The sequence below is a fragment of the Haemorhous mexicanus genome, chromosome 2 (genome assembly GCF_027477595.1).
Source record: "Haemorhous mexicanus isolate bHaeMex1 chromosome 2, bHaeMex1.pri, whole genome shotgun sequence".
NCBI lineage: Eukaryota > Metazoa > Chordata > Aves > Passeriformes > Fringillidae > Haemorhous > Haemorhous mexicanus.
The window spans coordinates 59,108,107-59,134,838 of record NC_082342.1 but is presented as its reverse complement, the minus strand read 5'-3'; the positions used below and the strand labels follow the sequence as shown (position 1 = coordinate 59,134,838).

The 26,732-nt window shown below is 39.2% G+C and overlaps 2 protein-coding genes across 9 annotated transcripts in view; one reads left to right on the top strand and one right to left on the bottom strand.

The window, feature by feature from the left end:
• Nucleotides 1-7,668, top strand: part of RB1 (RB transcriptional corepressor 1) — a 71,881-nt gene extending 64,213 nt beyond the window's left edge. Inside the window, exons 19-27 of the mRNA XM_059839023.1 lie at nucleotides 74-222; nucleotides 896-1,041; nucleotides 1,582-1,686; nucleotides 2,657-2,770; nucleotides 2,855-3,021; nucleotides 3,909-3,939; nucleotides 4,258-4,403; nucleotides 4,643-4,692; nucleotides 5,666-7,668. Of these exons, the coding sequence (XP_059695006.1) occupies nucleotides 74-222; nucleotides 896-1,041; nucleotides 1,582-1,686; nucleotides 2,657-2,770; nucleotides 2,855-3,021; nucleotides 3,909-3,939; nucleotides 4,258-4,403; nucleotides 4,643-4,692; nucleotides 5,666-5,739 (982 nt within the window). The 3' untranslated portion in view covers nucleotides 5,740-7,668. The remainder of the gene's footprint in view (nucleotides 1-73; nucleotides 223-895; nucleotides 1,042-1,581; nucleotides 1,687-2,656; nucleotides 2,771-2,854; nucleotides 3,022-3,908; nucleotides 3,940-4,257; nucleotides 4,404-4,642; nucleotides 4,693-5,665) is intronic.
• Nucleotides 7,669-8,743: 1,075 nt separating this feature from the next.
• The window catches only part of RCBTB2 (RCC1 and BTB domain containing protein 2), a 33,271-nt gene continuing 15,282 nt past the window's right edge, over nucleotides 8,744-26,732 (bottom strand). Inside the window, exons 8-15 of one of the 8 annotated variants that reach the window (XR_009485383.1) lie at nucleotides 25,106-25,248; nucleotides 23,179-23,369; nucleotides 19,553-19,679; nucleotides 16,420-16,556; nucleotides 15,681-15,811; nucleotides 11,991-12,372; nucleotides 11,167-11,235; nucleotides 8,744-11,029 (exon numbers count right to left, since the gene is read on the bottom strand). Coding sequence is in view for 3 of the 8 variants with exons in the window: in XM_059839026.1 (XP_059695009.1) it covers nucleotides 12,232-12,372; nucleotides 15,681-15,811; nucleotides 16,420-16,556; nucleotides 19,553-19,679; nucleotides 23,179-23,369; nucleotides 25,106-25,248 (870 nt within the window). In the remaining 5 variants the exon portion in view is untranslated. Of the gene's footprint in view, nucleotides 12,373-15,680; nucleotides 15,812-16,419; nucleotides 16,557-19,552; nucleotides 19,680-23,178; nucleotides 23,370-25,105; nucleotides 25,249-26,732 lie in introns of all 8 variants that reach the window. The other 7 variants (XR_009485385.1, XR_009485382.1, XR_009485381.1 and 4 more) reach the window with 7 other exon arrangements.

Genomic DNA, 26,732 nt, shown 5'->3' with positions numbered 1-26,732 from the left:
GTTCATACAGAATTGAATAATGAAATTTCTTCATCCTGTGATGTTAAATGCTTAATATATGTTGACCCTCCAGCTATCTTTCTCCTGTGAAATCTCCTAAGAAGAAGGCATCTGGACCCCCTCTAAGTGCTACTTCTCCTCCAGATGTTCCACCTGCTGCGACCCCCCAAACACCGCAGAAACCGCAGAAATCTACCTCCCTCTCTCTGTTCTACAAGAAAGGTTTGTTCCTCCTGCATGTGCTGACATTGCAAAGTTATCTCTTGCTCTTTATCCTTTTTGGGTTTTGGCACTCAGCATTTCTGAAAAGTTTGTTGTAGAATCCGTAGTGAACACCGGGCAAACCTCTGGAAGAAAGGGCAAAATGGTGCCAGCAGGTGGTTCCTGTGTGCACTCTGCGAGTTAGAATTGAAAACTTCCCTGTCCTGGCTGCAAGAATGTCCATATGGGCTCAGATGGAGGGTTCTGCTGTCATAGCAGCCTTTTCCCACCAGTGACTTTAAAGAGATGTCATGTGAAGCTGGACAACTGGGCAGACATGGCTGGTGCTTTCCCAGGCTTGATCTTTATCCCACTTGGGGGGTTTGCTGAACCTTCTGTGCTGTGTCTGCTTAGTAACTCTCAGCAGATTCATGTTCCAGGTGCTTGTTGGAATTGATATAGACATAAATGTGCAGTGGTGTTTGGAGTGGCCTTCCATGTTCTCCACTGTCTCTTGTATGAAAACCTTTTCCATTTATTTTGAGCCTGGCTTCTATGACCTTCGCTTGGTGTCTGGTAGTTTTTTTTCTTTGGAGACAGTGAGCAGTACAATGCTGTCCCTCCTTCATTACATTCCTTTCATTTTGAATACTCCTGTTAAACGATTTCAGTTTATTTTTCTTTGTTTCTGAAGTGTATCTACTGGCCTATCGTCGACTCCATACCCTGTTCCTTCACCTTCTCTCTGACCATCCTGACCTGGAACCCTTGATCTGGACCCTCTTCCAGCACACACTGCAAAATGAGTATGAGCTAATGAGAGACAGGCACCTGGACCAGGTAACGTGGACAAAAAAAAGTTTTAAAAAGTTAAAAAGACTCTCCTGAACAAAATGTTCTTTGTATGTTCTTAGCCATTAAAAATGTACCCTGGGGTTTTTATTAATCTATTGATCACTGTAAGGAGGCCTTAGTTTAGACTGAAGTCTGTCATCTCAGTTTTTTAAGCACTGGCAATTACTTGATATGGCACCTTCAGATACCATTTTGAGCTTTTATCAAAATAACAAAGACAGACCACAATTTCTAATAATTTGCATAAAAATACAGTGATTTTCTTTGTGAAGGCAGCATGTGTGGCTGATTAAATTCTTTTGTTATTCTACCCTAAAATTGCATCATATGGTAAGAGTTTGAGAAGCTCCAGTTAGTTGTTTGTCACATAGAAATGGAGGTAGAATTATGTTAACTATGTTCTAGAAGTTCTTTCTAAGTTGAGTTGTCTGCTAGTTTATAGAGCAAAATCAGTAAAAGAAAGTTATTTCTTAACTTGAAATGAAGAAGCTGAATTAATTTTCAGTTGTCTTGTTTCTTTAATAGATCATGATGTGTTCCATGTATGGCATATGCAAAGTAAAGAATGTAGATCTTCGATTTAAAATGATAGTTTCAGCATACAAGGAGCTTTGCAACACAAATCAAGAGGTATGGAAGTTCTTAAATGTTATTCCTCCATAAAAAACCAGAAAACTTCTGCTTCACTGCATCTCCATTTTGTGGAGGAGAAAACTGACTCTAATACTAAATACCTCTTAAACATCTTGCATAAATAGTTTGGTAACTCTCCTCAGAAAACAAATTTCATTCCATCTTTTGAAAAATACGCAACAATGGTTTATGACTGTATTTGGAGTCTAGATGAAAAATTTATGTCTAGAGCTAACAAGATTTTCAAAAGTAGCACAAGTTTCTTTATGAGTTGTCTAACTTCCCGGGAGCATTAAGGGAAGAGAAGCAGATTGCTTTCTACAGAAGCTTTCAACAGAAACACGGTTTGATAGCAAATAGAGATGTATGGCTGTATATCAAACAGCTGTGTATGTATTAAAGTTGTAGGCTTAATTCTAACATGAAGAAGTTCCTTCCTTCACAGGAACTTCAATGTACTGAAAGTTTTGCACAGCACAGTAATGAAATCTATAGAAAAACCCTCACCAGTTAATGGAACTGTAGCATCCTCTTAGTAGCAGAATTTCTCATAGTGTATTTGTGGATCTTGGCTAAGCTCCAGACTTCTGTCTCCAAGCCTATAGAACTATTTTATCCCCATCAGGTCAGTAATGAGTTTTTTGGCCTTCCAAGGCATACACAGTAGTCTAGACTTTTTGACACGTGTGTGTGAAAGCAAATCATTCTTAAATTTGGAAAATGTTAGAACTGTGTTCACACCAAGGGGCTGTGCCAGTTAATGAAGTAGGTGCTTGTGCTGGTGTTCAAACACATTTGGAAAAACCCAACAGTTTAGAGAAGTTACAGTGGCTTGCACACAACTCATGTGCCATCCTAGCTCTTAATCTAACTCAGACTTTGAGTGACTTTATGAGTTTGTCACATGTAAAATTTTCATTCCTTTTATTTTTTTTTAATCTGTGTATGATTTTCTCACTCTGTGCAGACTTTCAAACGTGTTCTTATCCGAGAAGAACAATATGACTCCATCATAGTCTTTTACAACTTAGTGTTTATGCAGAAGCTGAAAACAAACATTTTGCAGTATGCTTCCAGCAGGGTAAGCCATTAGCTCTGTTCGTTATTCAATAGACTAGAAATATATAGGCAATAAAGGTTTATGATTATTTTATTATTTTTACAGCCTCCCACTCTGTCACCAATCCCACACATTCCTCGCAGTCCCTACCAGTTCTCCAACTCTCCTCGGCGTGTCCCTGCTGGCAATAACATCTACATCTCACCTCTGAAGAGCCCATACAAATTCTCTGATGGGTTTCAGTCACCCACAAAGATGACTCCAAGGTCTAGGTACGTTGTTGACAAGCATTTTTTGGACTAAATTTAAGGTCTTTGGGGGATTTTAGTGGAAGCAAATTGAAAAATTGCAGTCTAGCTTGTCAGTAGTCTGTGTCAGTAGTCATACAATTTCTGGTCAATTGTTTTTTTCCTGTATTTGGAATCTTTATTCATCATTCAATGCTTTTCTTTTGTGCTCAAGGCGGTTTTTTGTTGGTTTTTTCCTCCTTTTTTTTTTTTTTTTTTTTACCCCCCACCAAAGAAGAGTTTCCTGACCTGGTTGCTATAAATGTTGTTGGCTTTGATCCTGCATCATACTCCTGAAAAACACAGATGAGCTTTGTCAGCTTCTTTAAAGAGAAAATACTTTTTTGCAACAAAATGTTTGTTTAGCTGGCTGAACAGAATATTTCAAACTGTTGGTTACTGGTTCTTAGCAGATGAGGATGACAGTAAATATACCAGTTTCCAGTGGCTTTTCAGACTAAGATCAAGTCAGTCCCACTGTGGACAAAAGTTTAAATGTTATTGTGTATTTTAGGTTGAAGTCCTGCATGATTTTGATTAGCAGACACCTGAAGGTAGAGATGAGAGGATGATTGTCTGGGTACCCAGCACTGAAGGCTCTTCTTGCTGATACAGAACAGACTATGGGGGCCTCTGATTCTTTCAAGCCACAATTTCATATCTGTCTGTGTGATTTAGTTCATTTGGTGATTGAGCATTCAGTGGCCCAAAGAGAAATGTCTCAACACAGTAAAGCACAGTATGGATTTGCACTGTTAACGCAGAGAGAGAGAGGAAGAGACCTTGGCAATGCCTTGTGCTAACCTGTGCAAATGACTTGATGCTTCTGTCAAAGTTAAATGGAGCTTAAACTTCTCTTCTTCATTTGGCAGAATTCTGGTGTCCATTGGAGAATCATTTGGGGTGAGTTTTAACATCTTGGTCTGGTCTTAAATGCATGTAACTTTTGGAGGAATAGGGTAGCCTGCTCACATCTCTAGAGCAGGCCAATGAGTCTGCCTGATTTAATATAGTAATTATAGGGAAGTCCTGTTAACTCCTTTCAAATATCTAGACTTCATCTTCAAATATGTTGCATTTTATTTTAGTTGCTTTGGCACAAGATAAGGGTTCTTAAAACTCCAGAGTTTTAAGAACTCCTAATTTTTTTGGATAATCTGGAAAGTTGGAGTGGTTTCAGGATTTATTGGCAATTCTTTCCCTATTTTCTTGTCACTTCAGACTTCTGAAAAGTTTCAAAAAATAAACCAGATGTTGTGCAACAGTGAGGGCCAGCTGAAGCGCAGTGCAGAAGTGGGAGCTGCTGCCCCGAAGCCACTGAAGAGGCTGCGCTTCGATATAGAGGGGACAGACGAGGCAGATGGAAGGTGAGAGATTGCCCTGGGCTTTTCAGAGATCTTGCATATACTGGGGTCTCAGGGCCTTCATCCTAACTTCTTCCTGATACCCTGTCTTGTGTTAATTGGTGAGCTTTAGCAGCTGTATCAAATGAGAGATGGAAAGTTACATGCTTTGATGTCAAAAAGTGACTCCCATGATTTAAAGTTTAGGTAATGAAGGTAAAAAGTTTTTTTTATTAACTTAACCTTATGCTTTCTTTCTGTAGCAAACACCTACCCCAGGAGTCCAAGTTCCAACAAAAGCTTGCAGAAATGAGTGAGTATTACTTTTCTCATAATCTGTAGAGCACTGAGTGCCTTGGATAAGAGACCTTGGGCCCACTCAGATGAAAACATTGTTCAACACCAATGTGATTTGAGTAATTTGCTTAGCTTTTGTACTTCCTGCATATAATCTTGAAAATGCAGATTACAAAATGGAAATTTATGTACACAGGAAAACCATATGTGGGGCTTTTGTTGCTTTGCTGTTATAGGGAAATGTCTGAGACTGCTTTTTCTTCTACTGTGGGTCAGCATTTCTTTCAGATCTTATGGCATCACTTTTCTGTTTTGAAAAGAAATTCAAATCTAGCTCATAAAAAGCAAAACAGCCCCACCCCCACGTCTGAGTTGTATTTTCCACTTGTGAGAAGGAGCACACTTGGCCTGGCCAGTTTCTCACTCTCTGACAATCTGAGCTCTGCAGCTGAGCAGATTTGCCCATTAAAAAGTCTTACATTGCTCATCAAGATAGGTATGAGTGTGGATCCAAGCACCTCTATTTTAAGGTAGGCAAAATGTTTCAGTGCTGATTTATGGCAGGGGTTAAGAAGGAGAGCTCTGTCTCGTGTCCAGTGGTGTTGGTGTGTGCCACTGAGGGGAAAAGGCATTCCTGGGCAGGCTGTCTCTGGGATGTGGGCACTGCTCAGCCTGCAGCTTCTGCCTGGCGAGATTCCTGTTGTGACACAGACCATCTGCCCACCTGGAGGATGGAAATGGACACAATGAGGGGACAGAGACAATGAGAACTGGAGTGAACAGGTGGAAGGAATTTCATAAGATCTGTAAGATTGAGCAAGAATGGTCGAAACAGTGCAAAATTAGGTGTCCATCCTATAACGAGGGATTAAGCTTGTTAACAATAGAATAATGTACTTCTATTCCTGTGTCATTACAAATTTTTCCAATAGTCCAAAGTAATTATGAAGAACTATTTCATTCTTTTTCTTTGTTGGGTTTTCTTGTAGCATCTACTCGAACAAGAATGCAAAAGCAGAAGCTGAATGATGGAAATGATACCTCAGCCAGTGAAGAAAAGTGAGATTCTTCTCAGGACCAGGGGCTGCACTGCCAGCCCTCTTAAGATTGTTTTTGTTTTACAGCCTTCATTAATAGAGTTGCTTTTTAGTTGCTTTCTATTCCAAACTGCTAGCTGAAAACATTTGTACTTTTTAAATTGTTAAATGTTTTCCAATATACTTTGCCTTATGATGTAGCATATATACAATGTAAGCCACTGAATTTAATTTATATATTTTTTGAGGATTTTTAAAAAGTCTTGGAAAGTGTCTGAATTTCCTGTTGCAGCATTACTGATTTAAGCCAGTTCAGTCTTGTTGGATTGATTTTTTTTTTTATGTCTAAAGATAAAATGTTAGCTAGAATGATTTGAAATGCACTAATTTTGTTTCTTAGATTTGATTTATTAGATTTTCATTGCAAATTTTGAAAATGGTGGGCCAATTACTGCAAAGATTTCCTATCTCTGTTCATAATTAGCACATCAAATTCCCATTAAATTAAATGGGACAGCAGCTGGGGGCCTTGCAGAGAAGAGGCCTCACCTCAGGAGTACAACCTGAATTCAAAGTGAACTCATTTTATAGCCTTACTACTGAAACCAACACTTGGCATTTTGTAGTCTTGCTTCCCCAGCTCCCACGCCAGTGTCATTTTGGAAGGCAGTTACACTGTTCCTCAGTTTGAATTTGATGGAGTATGAATCCCATAGAGATTCATCCCAGAATCCCACATTGAAACTTCCTAGAAGCTGAAGCTTCTTCCCATATGCAGAGTAATTGATGTGCCCTTTCTTATCTTGGGAAATCTCAAGTATTACAAGAAAAAACAAAACAAAAACCCCAAAAAAACCCCAAAAACCAACCAACCTAAACCATACCTGGTACACACAAGATTTCAAAAGTCTAGTGATGCAGAATTTTCTTGATTTCTTCAAATTTTCACCTAATTGTAGCCAAGCCAAAGAGCTTGGGAAACAGCTGGAAGCTGAGTGTCTCCAGTTGGGTTCCAGGTAAGAGCAGCCTGGTCTCTAAAAGCACAGGGCATCCCTCATTGGCCTTACTGCAGCATCTGCAAAAACCTGAATGTGGTGCACCCACGGTGGGAAAATCCCTCTGCCTTTACTGAAAAGGCAATTAATTGGGCCACTTGTGAATGGTTGCAACTAGCAAAAAAACCCAAACAAAACCATCCAATACTTTTTTCATATTTTGTATTTGTAAGTTACCGATTCAGATACTGGAACTTTTCTTGGAACAAGAAAGTTTTGTTAAAATAGCCAATTAACAGAAGCACATGTTTTGTTTCCAGTGGATTAAAATACAAGCAAATCAATTGTCCTGCTTTAAAATTACCCATTTTTATGAATTTCAGCTTTTGTAGCTTCTTAAGTTAAGAACAGGTACAGTAAAAAAGAATGCTATTAATGACACAAATGTTTTAAACCAATGTCTTCCAGGGAGCTTATTTACAGATTGTTAAGCTGATCCTAGAATACTTAGAGTAGGAAGTGTTTTAAAGATCCAGTTCTTGTGTTGATTCAAAGCTAACCCTAGAACTACTAAAAATTCTATGAACAGCAAAAACTGTAAATTAATTTAAAAATAATATTGAGGGGTGTTTTAGACTCAGTATGGCTTCAACTTCCTTACTGAAAAATGTACAGAACTTTCCAGAGTACCTTATGTTTATTTTCTCACTTTTTGCAGTTTTACAGACAGGATTTATGTTAACATTGGGGTGCACTGACTGTAAGCTGTGTTAGCTGTCCTTTGGCTAGAGGGATGATACAGAGTCCAGTATCTAAACAGATTCATTCTTTCTTTACTGTGACAATGTATTTTTTTTTTTGGTCAAACAGACTGAAGGCTTTACATCAAATGTACAATATTATTTTATACAACTAATCAGTTTCTCGCCTTTCAAGATAAATAAAATAGCTTTTAAAGGATTTACAGTCAGTGATTTTTCTTATATTAGGTGATTTCCTATGGTACCTATCCAAATAAATACATACTGAAACTAATGGCTTTTTATTAGATATGGAAATCTTACCCTGTTTGACAGCACTTTTCTTAGAGTGAGACCTTGCTGTACTAAAAATGGCCTGGAATATTGAAACTGTTCCAGGAAAAAAAGAAAATTTGGAATCACAGCAGAAGCTGGGCATAAAATGTGATGGCCATTTTAGGTGCTTAACACCAAGCATCAATTTCTGTAGAAAGCTGAAGCTGCCCTGGGTGTAAGATGAGGTCAGGTAAATTGTATCCTTTAAAGGCCCATTTCTGTCCATTGGTGCTTAAAGGAATGGAATCTATCAGCCTGGCTCTGCAGCCATGTGAAGGTGGATGAGCTGACTCCCAGCCTCTTCATTTGGTGTTTTACACCTTAATCTCTTCCTGCTCTCCACTGTTTCCAAATGCTCTTTGTTCTTATATGTCATAGGAGCTTATTTCTTATTTCTGCCTTTGGACTTGCAAGTGAAGGATTTTGTGTTGAGGCAGTGCTTGGGCAGAGGGGCTGTGAGGAGCTTTCTCACAGCTACCAGAACAGCCACAGGGACTGTGCAAGTGCACATTTTCAGGCACAGGAGTGGCTGCAGGAAGACACCTGTGTCAAATTTGAAGCAGCTGGAGATGATCATGGCTGTGTGATACCAGCACACAGTACAAGCTGAAATATTTTAAATGTAACAAGCTTGTCATAATATACATTTGCTTAAGAAACAATGATTGGTGTTCTGAGGACCATTTTATTAATCACAGTTTATTAAGTCACCAGGGCATTGATTTCTTTTAAAGAAAGAAATTCTTTTAAAGGAATTTCTTGAAGAAATTCTCCAGCTTACATATGTCTTATCATCTGGTGACAGTGATTTCCTAAGAACACAAATAGCTTTCAAGGTACCTCTCTGAAATATCATCTGCTTTACTTCCCCCCCACCCCTGCCATACAGTCAATTCAGTCTACAAGCATCAAACTTTCTTCATTTTTACTGAAAAGAAAGGAAAAAAGTCCCATTCAAACTGTTTTAAATATTATGGCATTTTTATTAATGGTTTATTAAACCAGGTAAGCTTATATAGAACAAAAAAATCATTTATGTAAAATCAGGCTGTAAACTTTCTACATCATTGGGTGGTGGGCAATGAATCCTGCTCTCTGGGGCAAATAAATGCTTTGTTTGACAAGGAAAGTCCATGGAAAGTGTTAAAGTGTTCAGATCAGATAAAAACAGCAGTTTACATAGTTACCAAGCATTGTAACAGAACTCTACAGGTGGATACTAGATGACAAGGCAGTGCTGGCTTTTAGCTTCAATAGCTTAGGAGAACCTTCAAATGATCCTACCCCTGAAATTTTTTTTTTCAGACTTCTTTATGGAAAGCAGAACATTGTTTTTTACTTAAACCCCAGACACACTTTCTGCTTGACCAAATTTTCACTTATTTATGAAATACCTTTTTTCTGTGGTATCCTAAAACAGAACAACACTTTATTAAAGTATTTAACTGCAAGATACACAAACACAAGGCTGTTGCAGTCTATCTCACCACAGTAAAACACATCCCTAATTTCTTCTGAAATGTCCCATGGTTGGGTTTCAAGCAATATTTACATCCATGCACCCACATTTAACCACCTAAGCCAGTAAGGGTGGTTTTTCTTTGAACACATGCAATGAAAATTAAAAAAATTAAAAAAAAATAAATAAATGTTTCTATGAATGTAACACTATCACATCCAGGTCAGATGATACAAAATAAAAGCCAACGCTGACACACTGGACCTTTAGAATCACCCTCGTTCAGTCCAGAGATGCTTCTTTTCAAAATTACAGGCTTTGTCAGTTATTCTGCAATTGCAAGTAGGCTTTAATGTGTATGGTTGGCTGGAAAGGAAGTAAATTGGGAAAAAAATGACACTTTGTTCTATTAAGCCAAAAATGTCTTGTTCCAAGCAGCATGCCATTTCAGCTGCAATCTCTGTTCAACTACTTTGTTATGAACTTGAGCTAATGGAGGAGAGTGGTGCCTCTCTCCAGTGCTATCATTCCATGAAGTAGTGTCCCCAGAGAGCCAGGGAAGTTTTCTGATCAGATGCTGAGTCAAAAAAAAACCCCATCATTTCACATATATAGTTTTTTGTTTGATTCTTCTGAGTAAAACAACAGAAACTTGTGGAGAGACCTTTCATAATCCACACCTCAGGAAAGCTGGAGTGACCACTGCCAAGCCAGCAGCAGGGCTGGGGGTTCCCAGCTGGTTCCATTTCCCAGTCACACTGGATGTGTGCCAGTGTGATGCCATGGGGGTGGGTGGGATGGGGCTGGTGCCAGCTGCTGCCCCAAGGCTGAGATGTGGTCATACACCCTCGTTCCATGCACTGCTACCCTGAAGGAAGTGCTGGCAGGTGAATCTGGCATCTCAGGCCTACCCAGGGATCTGCAGCCTTGGCTTCCACGGAATCCCTTGTGCCCACACTGGTATGATCAGTGCTGGGCTACAGCACACAGGGTACAGCTCTATGGTGACTCTATCTCACTGTCTGCAGTAACCTCTGTCTGTGTGCTAGTGTCAAGTACTTCTCAAAACAAACTTAACAAAACTGATCTCCTCCCCCAGCAAAGCTGTGGTTTTGATGAATCTGCATTATGTATTGGAAAGGCTTTGACCACTTCTGTTTGAATACAAAATACTGACACAGCTGCTAAGAGCAGACTTAACGCTGCTGGAGGAAGTCATACTCATCACTGAGGGGGTGGCAGAATGTGCTTGTTAGCAGTAGATAATCCAATATATATCTAGTGAGGGTCTGAGGCAAATGTCTCAAACATAATTAAATATTTACCGTGGTATTTTCTAAAATACTTGTTCATCACCCTCTTCCTAAGTAAATTCTGCTACCTATGTGCTTCACCTTTCCACTCACACACACAGGGCCTGGGGTGAAGGGAGTACTACTCACTACTCCTCTTCCACTTTTTCCTCCTACTCTTCCTCAAAGAACAGGATTGTTTGAGAAATGAGCCTCCAATATAGTAAAGAACAGCTATTTCCACCTTAGACATGAAGATGTGATAATTTAGGTTCTTAGAAACCACATTTGAGGATTAGAAAACATCATTGAAGGATGCTGTAGCACAGCAGAGACCTGCAGGAAGGCTGCAGGACTACTTACATAATTATATTCGTGTACTGAGCCTGGTCATCCAGCTTTTTGTCTTCCCCATTCGTAAAATACTGCAAAAGGCACTTGTAGTCACTTCACTCAGTCAAAATCTGAAATTCTCAGGGTTAATTCACAGTTACCTGTTAGAAAATTCAAGTAAATGCTCCATAAGTTCCACATCTTCTGTGATGGGGCAAACCTCTCTCTGTGCAGCACTGGGTGGGTTTTTCACCTTAATATTCACTTCAGCCAGTTAGGAACGAAGCATCTACTCTACCTTAGCCACTGATGATCAGTGGTGGGAGAGAGGCATGTCCAGAGGGCATCTCCTCTCTTCTGAACAGCTCTGAAAGGAAAGTGGAGTGGTCACCTCACAGCTCTGACCACAGGAGAATCTGAAATGCCCTATTTGGACAAGATACCTTTATCACCCTTTGGAATATAGTGTCAGTTCACTCTTAAAATTTAATTAATTTGAAGCTACCACTTCAAAATCACCTTTTTCTCCATTTGTCTGAAGTTGATCTGTCTGAGGAGAGATAGTAAAACAGGAATAAATAAGCCTCAAGCAGAACTTGAAGAAAGCTTGTTTGGGTTTGTAACTAGGTTTTTTTCTTAGTAGTAAAACTCACAGCATGACAATTCACATCCCAGACAAACTTGGTGAGTGCTTCCATTGGGGTGCCAGGGACATGCCTGGTGTAATGGCAAGGGAGATCCTTTTCATTCTGGCTAAACGATGAGACAAGTGCTGGGAACTCAAAACTGTAATATCCTGCTGAAGCTCCTCACAAATTAACTCCAAATAAACAACAAGTGAGACATACCCTCCTACAAACAGAAAGCCTCTGATCCTGAAGGACTTACAAACTTTTCTGGTCATATGGTTAAGTACTGTATCTCCACTGGATTATAAAAAGAAGCCCATTATGGCATATTAACTGAGTTTTGACACAAAAAAATACACTGAAAGTTTTAGCAGCAAAGAGGTCACTGTCCCATAAAATCCAACACAGACTGTTTAAAAAAAAATTAAAAATTAGACAGACTAGATAATGACAAGCTTAGTTTGCTTGACTTTGGGTGTTAAAGGGTACTTACTGCATTAGATTTTTGTGTTAAATTCTGTTGGCTGTTGGCAATGAACAGTCACCACACACCTACACTGTAGCCATCCTTACAACAAAGCCGACATGTTAGTGGACTTCTACACACTCCCTAAGCTGATGGACACTGAGACTTTCCAAACCATTGCACATTCTGACCACGGAGGAGTTCTCCAAAGGAAAAGTATTTCCAGTAGGGAAGAGGACGTACTCTTCAGCTTGGTTGTAGTCAGAGCTCAATTTCGGAATGCTCCCACTCTGCTGGCTTTGCTAATGAAGTTTTTCAGGAGGTCATGGTCCATGTCTGCAAAGCCTTGAGTTTGTGTAACAACAGTCAAATGGTTTATGCAAAATCTGAAGCAAAATTCTTCCAAGTCCTAGGAACAAATTTCAGTAATTTATATTATGAATGACTGATAAAATTATTAACATTATTACTTTGTTTCAAATCTGTCATTTAATTAGCAGAGAATATACCAGATTGTGTCCTTTATCAATCCATTTTCCTATCCTTTTGATGAGATCACAAATGATAAGATGAATTTTTTTCATACAAACTATTCAATAAACCCGCTTTGAGAAAACAGGAGTAGCCGCCTAAATCAACTCTAGAACTCCATCACATTTACTAGAATTTACTACACATTCATTAGAAAAGTTACCAACAGGTGAAACCATCAAATTGCCCCAAACAGAACTAGAGCATCAATAACTCATTTCTTGTCCTCCCTGCACTGCACTGAGTCGTGAATGTCCTGTGAAAAATAGATCTGCTAGTCATGCTGGAAATTAAAGCAAAGTATGATGGAAAAGGGGATGATGCTGAACACAAACTGCATGTTAGGATACACGTGTCTTCCATGGCAAACCTAGAATTGAATCCCTCTGTCTAATGGGATTCCCAGAGAGCACAAAAGGTTCTGCCTTGTTCTGGTCTCACTGTAAGAGGATGCTCAGCAGTTCAGCACAGGATGGGTCCAAGCCATCAAGCCAAACAACCAGGATTGCATGCAGCAATTTCTTCCCACTCAAACTCCTCACAACAGTGGCAATCCTTCTCTCCATGCACTGGCTCAGTCTCCTTTAGTTGGCTCCTATGCAACAACTTGCTGTGAAAAAAAATTATTTACCTTCTGCAGCCAGAGCTGGAGCCAGAAGCAAGGAAGTCAGAATTAATCCATAAACTATAAAACTCTTCAAGGGTTACAGCAAAAAGAGTAACCCATGCCAATTTGATTCTATGTTAACTACACAAACACTGCAGCCTAGGATTAAGAGTAGCAAAACACTCAGCAGACTACCTGTGCATTTCCTTTTGAAAACTTTTCCTTAGATTCCATGTTTCAAGATGTAACTAAAGCATAAACTGAAGCACAAAATATCCTTAAAGAAGAAATATGGTATAGCAAGTATCTCTCATCAACAGCTACTGGGAAAGTAGAAAAGAATGAGAATAGAAGAAGCAAAAAAACAGAGGAAATAAAAAATGTAGACAATCAAAGATGGTGACACCTTAAGTTCCAGCAGACTTCTGAAATGGTAATGTTAGAACCTGAGCTGCTTTACAATCAATGTGTGAACTTTTATGCTAGCTAAAACTATCAGCAGCTAATTTCTCTGATGCTGGTATGAATAGGATCATAGATTACAGAGAATCCTGGTCACTCATTTGCAGTTTAAAGAAATACTGTCCTTTTAATTTGTTTAACAGAAGATGATTAGTCTAAACTTTGCTACAGTGTGTATTAGAAATATGCTTTAAAATAACTTGTAGCAGAAACTCCTTGTATTTTCTGAGGACAGGAAAAAATATTTTCATACATCTTAAATCCTAACAGATGTATACAGTAGTCAAGTTAGTCTTCATTGAATTTGCAATGTGAATGGCATGTCACACATCACTATAATCTTTCACCTGCAGTGTTCCCATTTAATGGCAAAAAAAAATGGAAATCCATCTTTTCAAGCTTTCAAAACATGAGGTCTCTTTCATGATCCTTTTTTTGGCAGTTTTCTACTGAGGTCCTGACACAGCGCACATGGTTCTCAAACCAGGAGTTACTATATTAATGTAGTACACTACAAGATCCTGATTTATTCCATGATTCCTTAGACAGAGGTTATCCCCATGTCTCTGATCAAGAAATCTTTGCTGCACTTCCACCTCTTTCTGAGCTGCGGGTGTAGGGAGGAGGGCAAAAATACACTCCTGAGTTTGGCACATACTGCAGCCAGGGCAAGTGAACCAATTCCTCATCTGACAATTGTGTTAAACTGTTACATGTTTTGAAAGAGCAAAAAAATGAATCATAGAAGGAAGAGGAGGATAACATGTATTTAGTTATCCAGCCAATTCCTTTTCTTGTGTCTCAGGTCTTAAAAACTCTGGTACTTTGTTCAGGCTAGTTTTACTACTTCACAACACACCTAAACATATCTTTAACTACTCTTTAACTTTACTTCACCAGATACAGACCAACCAAAAATATTTCTGCTTTGAAGATGTTAAAAAATTTTGGAAAGCTTGTAAGAGGAGAAACTAAAGAATAATATTTTTTAATGAAAAATCTGCTGTTAAGAGAACCAAACCATTGGGTCATGCCTTCCTGCAGAGCTTTCCCTGCCATGCTGGGCTTGTAGCAGCACAGCACACTGAAAGCACAAGTCCTTTTTGACTCAGCCATCCACACCCTCTGTTTCTGATACCTGGCATTCTGATAGAAATGCCTTGTAACTGGCAGCTGGCACTCTTACTATCTACTGATCTCTTGTTATCTTCTCTTTCAATGCACAGAACTCACTGACTTCCAGTCTCCTCTTTGCAACTCCTACAAAAATTCACCTCCTGTAGTTTTCTGTCTCCATACAGCACTGACTACTGCAGCATTTTCAATTCATTGTTTGTTTCGGTCTCTTCTACTTGCCTCCCATACCTGAAAGGTATTTATAACAATGTCCCTTATACATGAAATACATAAGCAGACTTTTTGAATAATAAAACCCACCACACAGTTATTTCCACAATCATCACAGCACTAGGAAGATGAGAAAAGGAAAATACCTTTGAAAGTATTTCTTTACCAAAAAAGCACAGGTAACAGGCTGAGTGCTAGTGACTCATTCCAGAGCCAAGGGCAGAGCAGATGACAGGATATGGGGGGAGTATTAACAATAGGTAATTTGCTGTATGTCAGCACAATTTATTGTAAACAGTATTGCAAAAGTGGATTTTTTTTTTTTATAAAAGCACAAGTGTAAATATGCAGGGACTTTACAGCTGACTTCTCCCACTGCCTGTAAAAGTCAGCACCAGAATAATGGTACCAGACACCGGCAGACAAAATGATCAGGTGGAGAACTCAGGAAGTGAAAGGGCAAAATCCAAAGGCAGAGATGTAAATGGCAATGAGAAATTTGTATGCCAAGCCCTGCAGGGCCACATGACAAGGAAGGAAGCAGATTAAAAACCCTGACTCACAGGAACAAGCCAAAAGGGCAGGAAGAAAACACTAAACTGGGAGTTTTAAAACTTTTATTTAACAGCTTAAAAAGGGGGGAAAAAACATTTGTTAAGTCAGAAAGGGAAATTACAGTAATCATGCCTCATCAGTTAAATACAGTCATGTTTACATTAGGCAGCTTCATTTCTCAGAACACAACTGCTTACCTGAGGAGAAGTTCTTACCTGAGCTTCGTACTTGACAGCGGCAGAAAGGAGAGCAATGGCATTCTCTTCACAAATGCCTTGTTTGATCGTTTGCTGGCAAAGCTTTTTCAGTCTGTTTTCTCTATATAGTGTTGCCAAATCTAGCAGCCCTGTGAACATTTATACAGCTTTAACTATTCTGGTGCAAAATGTATTAGTGGCTTTTCAAATTAATCAATCACCCTTTTGTTTCAGGCTGAATTAATCAAAGACTTGCTCTGGTTTTTTTTCCTAGATGATGTGTGCATTTTTAAGGTCCCCTACGGACTTATCAAAAAAGGAACCATTTTATTACTATAGAAGTGTTCTGTTCTCTAGCTCTCACTCTGGATATCAATTACTGACTTACATCCTCTTAAATTCACACAGGGAAGAGCTCCCTTTTCATTCAGGATCAAAAATCACTACAGCTGCTCAAACAAGTAAACTTTCAGGATGGCATTAGTGCCTTTCTAAATAAAAGAAAGTTCTTAATAGGAGCAACAATGAGTTCTTTCTGAAAACTTTTCACCTTTGATCTCATTGCATGCCCACCACTCATTCTCCTTGAGCATGTTTCCTGCTACTGCATCTTTTCTTCCTGACACCTGCAAAATTCAAGATTAAAGTGCTGAAGAAACTAAAATCAACAAGCCCTTCTTTCCTTTCTCTGTAATGACACACAGATTGAACTTTTCAAAAACAATAATCTGGAGTAATTTGCATTTATGGCAAATACCTATTGCATCTTCAGGAGGGAGCCTAATGTTGTCTGTGTACAGATATTCCAGGAAGGCTCGGTAAACAGGGTAAGAAAATTCACTCATTTCTATAATTTCATCATCATTATTGAGTACAGAGCGAAAATGTTCACACCTGCAAAACATGAACAGAGATTGTACACGGCAAAGAGTTAAGCTTGAAAGATGAGCTGCAGCAAGAAGTTGGTAAAAAAAAAGTGAATCCTGCAGACTAAATACAAAAGCAGAATCTTTAGCTACATTATTTCTGGATTTGAACATGTTCATTTCTTTAAGCTTTACAAGCCCGATATATATAATTCAGAATTTTGTTTCTGTTGTCAATATTTTATGACAGGCTCCATTTCTACTTACAATATCTACAATAATTATCCATCTGGTTTTGGTGCCATTTTTTAAAATACATTATACATTAGCAATCAATTTTAATACCTGTCTTGTAGCACATAAAGTTTACAATTAACTTAGGCATTTCTGAGATTTGACCCTGATTTCTCCAGCATTTCCTAATCAAGAGGGAAATTATTAATGATTTTTGGTATTATTTATTCCAGTGTCAGAGTCCATACACAATTTAGCATTAATCATTACAATCAAGGATTAAATTACTGAAAGTGAAGACACTCTCACTCAGATCTTTCATCATCTTTTCCTTTTAAGTCTGAATAGCTTTGTGACAGATACAAACAAGGACAAGGCACTGCCTTTGGTAGCTGTAATCTGCAACTTCCAGTTCACAGTAATTTACAAAGCACTGTAACTTACTGTTCCCTAAAACTGTACTGCATCCTAACATGCACATTGTTTTCAAATTTTTTTGTTGATAAAAATGAACATCTCCACTTCTGATAACTTCTCCTACAACAACCACAATTTAATCTTACTTCTTTGTACTACACTAATTTGTAACTCTCCCACACCTGAATTTTCTCTTCTTTTACTCAAACTTTCCTGTAAAATGTAAGATGGTTTCCTTCTAATGTCTCTGAGACAAAACTACAACTTAAAGACAGTATCACTTAAATCCAAACGAAAAATAATTATTTAACTAATGACTTAAGTTCTTCACATTTTACTCATTAATGAAAGAATTTTTTATCTTAGTATTTTGGGGCTTTTAATAAAACAATGGAACCTCTTGTCAAATTCATAAAGAAATAAAGTCATAATCTAGCTTCTGCCACATCTTTTACCACATTCTGGCACTGGGAGAGGCAGACAAAACCTCATTATTTTGCTTCCCAGAGCCCCATGTTAAGTAGTGGTGACCATGCTATCCATCCAGCATGGATCAGAGCTTGGGAATGCTCTGTGCCCCAATGGCACCACACAAAAGTCAGAGAGAAGGTGGTACACATTGATCCCTGAAAAATTCAGCAAATGAAAATAAAAGTTGTTTAGCACACATCCTCCAGTCTGCAAAGTATCTTGGAGTGACTGATCCCTGGGAGTGTCTCTCTTGCTGTCCCTACCCTGAGCAGAGCCAGCGCAGACACTCCTCTGGCTGGCTGAATGCAGGGCTGGCACATCCCACCCCTGGGATGTCCCTGCTCCTGCAGGCAGCGCTGGCCTTGGGCTGCTCCCACTGAGCCGCCTGCTCCCTGACATTCCTCCACCACTGCCAGCCAGTAACCACCAACAATGGGATCCAGCTCAAGAACAGGAATGAAACAAGATGGAAAGAAGTCCTCATAAGCAGTAAAGAAATGACTAAACAATAAAAAGGAACTTTTAGCAGCACTGCTTTCATGATGGTGCTCCAGGCCAAATGTTGCAAAACACCTTTATAAATAATTTGATCCAGCTGCATCATGAGAGTAAAGAAAATATTAATTTTACAGACCAAGCCTGATGCTTTATTATTCCCTCACAGTATTTTGGTAACATCATATAAGTAAATCCATTTTAGAATCAGACATTTCCTTCACAGAATGCTACATAATCTGAGAAAAACTGAGCAAGAAAAAGGAAATACAGGAAAGCTACATATAGGCTGATTATCAGGAAAACAAACCTCAGGAACATTTTGGGCATACACAAGATTTGGTGTCGTATTTGATGGAGAACACATGGCATTCCAAATGAAGAGGGTGGACTACAGGCATGAGTGTAATGAACAAGCAATGAAATCAGTAAAGGGAAGACAAAGTAATATAGGTAATCAGAGTAGTAAGAGGAGAGCAGAAAAAAACCCCAACAAAACAAGGACAGGCAAGAATTAACAGGGAATTTTAATTTTACACAGTAATATACCAGAAATCACTAACAGGACTCAGGAGCAAAAGTAGGAAGATGAAAGTGTGATGAGTGAGATAGCCAAGCATTTTGAGAAAAAAATAGCAAAAATAAAAATATTATAACAATGAGGAGGATGAAGCAGAAGCGGTTGGCAAGGCAGAAGAGATCTAAAGCAGTGTCTCTAGAGTATCACAGGAGAAACCACATTAGCAGTAAGAAATTAATCTCTGTGCATGTTAATAACAATGAGATCATTCTGTGGATCTGCTTACGTAGAATCTCACCATAAAGTGGTCATAACTTGCAAAAAGTTGTAAAAACAGAAAAAAAAAGCCAGCTTAAAAGTCAGACTCACTGGTTAGAATGTTTAAAACATATACAACAAGAAATCTGTCATAACAGGGGAAAAAGGTCATCTGGATAGCACCTACAGAAGTTGCTGAAACAACTGAAGGGTCCTGTGGAAGGAAAGAGTGCCAAGAATAAACACAACCCCCTCAAATCATTCTGGTGGAGGAAGCCAAGCATATAAAGGAGGAAAAAACTGATTCTAACAACTGACAAGACAGCAGAAGGAAGTGAGCCTTTTCCTTGGCAGCAAAAGGTTATTGGAAATCAAGGTCAAGGCCATTTAGGAGCACAAAGGAGAATAAATGTCAGATGGAGGGAAGTGATGGAAAGGCAGGTAGAGGTAGTAGAGCAACATGCTTGATAATTACAAAGACAGTAACAGCAAAGAACAGCAGATGAGTCCCTGATTCAGAGAAAAGGGAATTTGCAAGAGTAAGTCAAGAATTTTTTTGCAGTGATGACTAAGCACAGTGGACTACATGCACAGTTTAGTTTACACAATTTATACTGTTTGTTTCTTACCTAATTTTAAGAAGAACTTTATGAACATGAATGTATTTTCCATCCACTAGGAACTTCAGGTCTGCAGTTTCAGGGTTGTCAAATTCCTTCTTTAGTGACTGGGCTACTGTTAGATGGTCATCAGGCTCTAGAATTAAGAGGAGACATATAAAGTAATAAGCAATACAAATATCTCCCACTACAACATTCTGGGTATCTGTCAGCAATCACCACTCTAAATAAATACATCTCCTTAAAGCTAGTAAAACCCCCAGCAGCCAAAATCCCCAGTGTTCTGTCTAGGCCAGAAAAGCAAAGAAAGGACAGCTTTCTTCAGTCCTTTCCAGTTTCCTGCCCCAAGTAAATACCTCCATTAAAAACCTGTGAATTCCACTCCTCTAACTCATCTATTTAAGGCCAGAAAAAAAAAAGTTAAGTCTCAGAAGTTTACTGCTCCATATGATAGAAAATGCTATCATTCACTAATGACTAAATTATATCAAATTGAAACTGTTAGTTATTATAAGAGCCTCAAAAGATCAATAAAAAAATCATAATAAAATTTTCTGAAATGCTCCCATAAGGAGACATTATATTACAGCAAAAATGAATCTATTACAGAAACAACATATTGGCTGGCAGTGAAACTGCAATGCCCCTAAAAGTAAATACCAACACTTAGAAGTTTATTCTAAAAGAACAGCTTTCCCTAGACTTAATGGTGTTAAGAAGAACAGTATGTCAAGGTCTGCATACTCCTGTTGGTGTCACATGTCTGTATATCTGACAGTGCACAGGATATCTGCCTGATAAAGTTACCAAACAGCTTTGAAAATTCCTCCATTATCTGCATACAAAATTTTTACCTACTGAACTGATCCAAATCTCCATCACACAGCCTCAGAGAACCATCTTCTTTAATACTACTAAAAATATCAACAACCCATTCTACCCCCAACTCTCATTCTTAACTGCAACAATATTTTTTCTTCTTACCATAAAAATACATATTATGGGTTTAGACAGATCTTGTGGGTCAGTAATTAGCTGTTCTCTACAGAAAATTACATAAATCCTGTAATCTATCAAGCTAGAAATTAGAATAGTATTCTGCTGGAAATAGAAAGACATTCTCCACATTTTCTCCACTTCTCTAAAAAAGCTTAACACACACACACACATACACTTTGATACTGTTACACTTTGTTTAGCACAGTCATTTTGCACTTCATTTAGAGAATGTCAGGTATACACAACTTGGGTAGGTACAGGTAAAATGGATGGGGGAAAGAAACCCAATATAGTGATGATAAAAAAAGAGAAATATTTCTGAAGCAATGATACTATAAAATACTTTGTTAGTTCTTATTTTGTACTATGTGGGGTTTATTTATTCAGACCTCTGCTTCAAAGTTCACTGGCAATTCAGGTGTCTACCATGACACATCTCCAGTTGACTTCTTACAGCCATCAGAGGAAAACTGAATATAGTGGGTTCAGCTTTGAAACTCTTAGAGGGAAACCAGATACTTTTACTTCTTACAGCAGTGAAAGGGAAGCCTGAGGAAGGAAATGAAGAGGCAGTTCCCACTGACAAGGCACAAAGCCAAGAAAACTCCTTAGCAGCCAGTGCTAAGAATTGTATTAGAAATGTTAGAACTGCCACAAACATGGAGAGAATGAGAATGCCTGGGTGTGGGAAGCACCAGAATAAGAGGGACAGAGAAGGGCTGTAAGCATGGCAGATGTCCATGGCACACAGGTCAGCAGATGTAAGATCCCAGGACACAGCTGCCTGAGGATTCTCACCACGCAAACATCAGATGACAAACAGCAGTGAGTCAGTCCTGAGAGCTTGCCAGGGTGGGACAGGATGAAGAGGCCAGTCACCTTCAGCTCCTGGAGTGTGCAAAAAGGCACAACTGACACCAGCACAGAATCACCTAACTAAAAACAACCCAGGAGACATGACAAGGGCCCGATAGCTAGCATCCTTTTTCCTGTGTCATCACAAGGAACCCTGCTCAGACCTCCTGAATAGTGCCAGGATGCTGGAGAGACTACTTGGCACATATGAAAAAGTGTCTTTGAAAGTGCATCTACAACTTGTTTTATTTAAAGGCAAAGTAAGCTTTTCCTCCAGTAAGGCTTCACCTTATGCTATGGTACAACACTGCTGCAGTGTTGTAGCTCTATTTCCAAAGGGACCCAGAAGTCAGGGTCAAAAAATCTCAAACCCTCCAAAAAACCACATAATAAACAAATACACAAAACCCCTAAGAACAACAAAAAAAACCCGAAAACCCACAGGCCAAAACAAACACACAAAAAAATTGCCACAAAAAAAACCCAACAAAACAAAACAAAAAAACCCCAAGAAATCAAACAAAAAATTCAACAACACCCCAGCAACTTCATTAGAAACCATTATATGATTAAATTGTAGTGAAAGAATGAGCTCTCTGGTAGCCAATGCTGTGTACTTAACTCTTTCTAGGCTCTCTTAACTCTGGCTCAAGGCCAGCAAGACAGATCTTAATGCTGAAACACCTGAGATCCAGCAACTTGTCTCTTCAGAAGACCAGGTCACGAACAGTTGTGATGAGCCCGAGTGCTTGTGGCCAATTCAGAACATGGGAATTTGGATCCCTCAATTCTTAGTAGTCTACTTAAGGGCATCAAAGAAAGCTTCAGAGCTCCTCAACTCAAATCTCCAAACTCAAACTCAGATTTTTCCACCCAGAGGTTACACAAAAAACCCTCCCCAAACCTGAGGCACTTCCCCATAGAAATGAGCTCTTGGGATCTCTTGCTGGTCTGTGAGTGACCTCGAGATACGTTAGAAAGTCTCTTTTCCCAGCCTGGTGCTCAAAGGAGTCAGAGCTCTTCAGTTATTCTCAAGGTTGTTTATTGTTCCTTATCTATAAAATTCTTTCTCCTGACCTGCCGAGGTCCGCTCAGCAGGACAATCAGAGGCTCTCTGCCTGCCTCCAGGGTGGTTTTATCTTTTTATACTAAAAACTACGTGTACAATTTTTAGAATTACTTTCCAATACTTATCACCTATGTTAGACAGTGAGCTTCTACTCTAAACCAATCTAAAAGCGCCAACATCACAGCAGAAGATGGAGGCCAAGAAGAAGAAGGAGAAAGGCTGGACATGCCCAGATTCCTTCATCTTGTCCCCTGAACCCCCATTCTAAAAACCCCAAAAATCTGTTTTTCACCCCATGATAAATTCACTATCATTCTACTTAAACTGTCGTGGCTTGCAGATCTTCATATAAGGTTGGCAATTTTTTTTCCCAAGGGCTATATCAAAGGCACAGGGGTCTGGGGCTCTGTGCCAAGGTCTCTGAGCCCCTCAGGCAGGGGCTCGAGCCCTCCAGGGCAGCCAGAGGAACTTCCTGGGTTCCGACAATGAGTCACATCAATAAAACAGACAATAGTCTAGCCATACCATCAGGCTTTACCAATTTTTTACCATGCCATATTACCACTCACACATACATAACATGTCATTACGATTATGCTTCCTGGTGTAAGTTTTTGTGAGAAGCTATCTTTAGGCTTCAAATACACGCAACTGTTTCATGAGCTACCGGTTCTATTTAGAAGGTGTCAGAATAAAGAACATTTCATCTCACCTACGGAGAGCAGGCGCCACATGACGGCAGGGGTGGCGAAGCAGGCGAACACATCGTCCGTGCAGGCGAAGTGGGTGAGGTGGGGGAAGGTGACGGACTGGCCCCGGCACTGCCCCCACATGTACACCTGGCCGCTCTGCGTCTTGGCCGCCGACGTGTGCGCCGAGTGGCAGGCGGCGATCTCCACCACCCTGAATTTGCAAGCAAACCAAAGCAGAAAAGAGAGTCACTCTCATTAAGAACAAAATGCAGTGAATCAGCTCACTGCCTGCTGTCTTTCTCTAGTGCAAGACGTGCTTTTAAGCGTGCATGTAAGCAAGAATGCTTTCTGATCACACACAGCAAAAGTAAAAGGGCTGGCAGTGTTTCTGCAAACAGTGCGCACTCCAAGTTTCTCTTTGGAAAAGCATCTTGGGAGAGAGCAGCCAGAGCTGCAGCAGAGCTCTGTATCTGCTGCAGCACATACTCTGCTGACCCCTCAGCTCTCTCAAGCAAAGCTATGATGAGATTCAAGTCTCTGAATGTCCTTGGTGGTGCTGGGCAGCGAAGGGAGTAGCAGTATTAAGCTGCAGAGAACAAATACTTGGAGAAGATGAAGAAGGAAATAAGGATGCATTAAAAAAAAATTAAAATTGAATTTTGGCTTATAATTGAAAGACAATTAAAGTCTTTTTTCTGTTTGCTTACTGGTAACAATTATAAACCAACAAGTTAAACATACTTCTTCTTACTCCTATGATTATTATTACTTATGTTTAAGGAATTCCATTTTGAAAACTAAAACTTAGAACCAAACAGCACTTAAAGCTGTTTCTAAGTGTCCTTTAGCTAGGCTATGTCTCTAATCCCAAGACTGATTTAGGACTTCAAAACTCCCACTGTGTACAGCATTACACAATCCACTGTTTTGCAGTCTGAACTACTGCTTGTTTACTTGTGTTCTCAGCTGCCTGGGGATAATGGCAGGGAAACAACTTGTTTAAAGCTGTATGCACAAATCTTGCAGGCTTTAGTGAGGCAATATTTTCACTCATATCAAGAATTCATATTCTGACCAACAAAAGCCAAGGGTAGCATGCAACATTAAAACGTGTATTAAATTCTTATTGTAACATTTTAAAAGTGTCTGGAAAAAAAAAAATCAATAACCTTCGAAGCAAAACCACAAGTACACACATAGAAATAGCAATGCTGAAGATCAGGCCATGTCTCACCACCAGAGCAGAGATGCCACTTCCTCACAATGATGTACTCAGACACAGGGTTAAGAGGGACATCTCACTTTGCTTCTTATTCACAACAGGAGCTCAAAATCAAGATTTCTGATCATACACATACATGGCTTTACAACAGCAACAGAAACAACTGCCCCACTGTCCCTCAAGGACCTAGAGGAAAATATTTAACTTGCAAAAATCGAAGCTTTATTTTTAGGCAACAATACCAAGAAAGAGCTCCTCCCTTTCTCTCTCTTCTGGATTATGAGCCAGATTTAATAGCAGAAATAACACAAATTGCAGATGTCCACCCTTCACTTTTTCTGAGTACACTTCTTGTTAAAAGTAGCATATAAAAATACAATTTTTATTCACAGACAATAAAGCCTTTACTGTTGATTTCAAGCAATGAAACTACACCACTGAAGGGAAACTGCAATTAAGGCCTTTAAAGTACAGTGTGAGCCGAAGCAGAAAATAGCATATTCAGGCTCAGAATATTCAGTTTCTCTTTCACAGGGATGGTTATGGGACAGATTCAAGCACTTTCAGTGAAAATTCTCTTCACATTTAGCAGATGAACCATTGCAAAAAATTTTAGGCTCCTTCTCCCAAATAATTAAAAAAAAAAGATTAAAAATACCATAATTTTATGTAGTTCTTCTGTGAGTATGTCAACCAATGTCTGATTGCAAGACTGTAAGTATTACCTGTCCTTATCCACAATAACTGTTGTAGGGTAAGACTGGTTACTTTTATTCCCAGTACCTAACTGGCCGTATGAATTGGCTCCCCAGGCATATATCTGACCTTCATCTGTTAGCACTAATGTATGTGCATAGCCACAGGCAACCTGTAAGGAATAATAAAAAGAAGAAAACCTCATTTTTATGCAATAGTAAGTTAATACAGATAGATACATCTTATGGTATAGGTTAATGCCATTGATTCTAGGCTAGTGTAAAAATTAAAAATACAGGTAAGTTTATTAAAAACAGAAGGAAAGTAGATGAGGTGACCTGGAGGAAAAACATTTACCAATGAGAAACCCTGACAGATAATTTCAAGAGCAGAGCAAAAAGAGTAGATAGAAACTGAGAAAGAAGGAAAGTTATATGACAAATTTGAACAATATGCAGGAAAGTGAAGATTGTCTGTCTTGTATTGACCTTGCTCCATGAATACCTTCATCACTGGAAAAATAGCTAAGGTCTCTCCCTGTCCAATTCTCTCATACCTGACTGACAGCCACACAAAACTGCCCCCTCCCTGTGAAAGCTCTCGTGCTCAGAGGATCCTCTGCTGAGGTAAGTCCCCATCCCTGGAAGTGTTCAAGGCCAGGTTCACTGGGGCTCTGAGGAACCCAGTCTAGTGGAAGGTGTCCCTGCCCATAGCAGGGGATGGAACTGGATGGTTTTTAGGGTCCCTTTCAAGCCAGGCCATTCTGTAATTCTCTAAACTTACATCACTGCAAGAAAACTCTCACAGTAGGGTCTGAGAACCGCACAAGATAAGCAACAAGAGCAATCAACCAGGAAAGAGAGGGCGGAGACAAAACTCTCCATCTTGATGGCAGCCCACAACTGTATCAACTCATAACTCCTCGTGGAAACCCCCTCAGTCCTGCTGAGCTGCCTCTTCACATCAGATTGTTCAAAAAATCCACTTCATACATGCAGCACATGCCCCACATACAGACAGATACACAGTGGCACCACTACCAGCAGCAGTCCTGCTCTGCAGGAGTTTGTGTAACTAAGAGATAGACAGCTACCAAAAACCAATTTACATTGTTCATAACTAGCTCACCTATCTTTATATGATCTGCAAAGACACACCATAAACACATATACTCCACTGACATCCATGAAGCATGTGATGTACTTTAAGTGAAATAAACCATCAAGTTATTTACTGAGTGGAGATCTACTTAATGAGTATTAAGTAAAGGAAGTGAACAGAAATAGAATCTAAGCCAAACTTGCTGGAGCATTCACTCTCTAAACAGAAGAATAAATACAGGGGAACATAATACTCACTTTATTATGTTACTATCCAACAGTAGTGGCTACCAGCAAAGCTACTGTCTACATCCTAGGCGCTGAATATAAAATGATGTCATCAAATGAGTTTCTTTTAAAATATTTCAAAATTTCATAGCTTTCCTGAGTAAATGCAATAAATAGGATCCAAAGTTCAAATGCTCTTGCAAATTTTCACTAGTTACAAAACTGATGTCTTCTAACAGCTTGTATCATTTTCCTGTCAGTATCCTCTATTTTGCATGAATCAATTAAACACTTCCAGAATCAGTCCTACAGTCACTGTAAATATTTC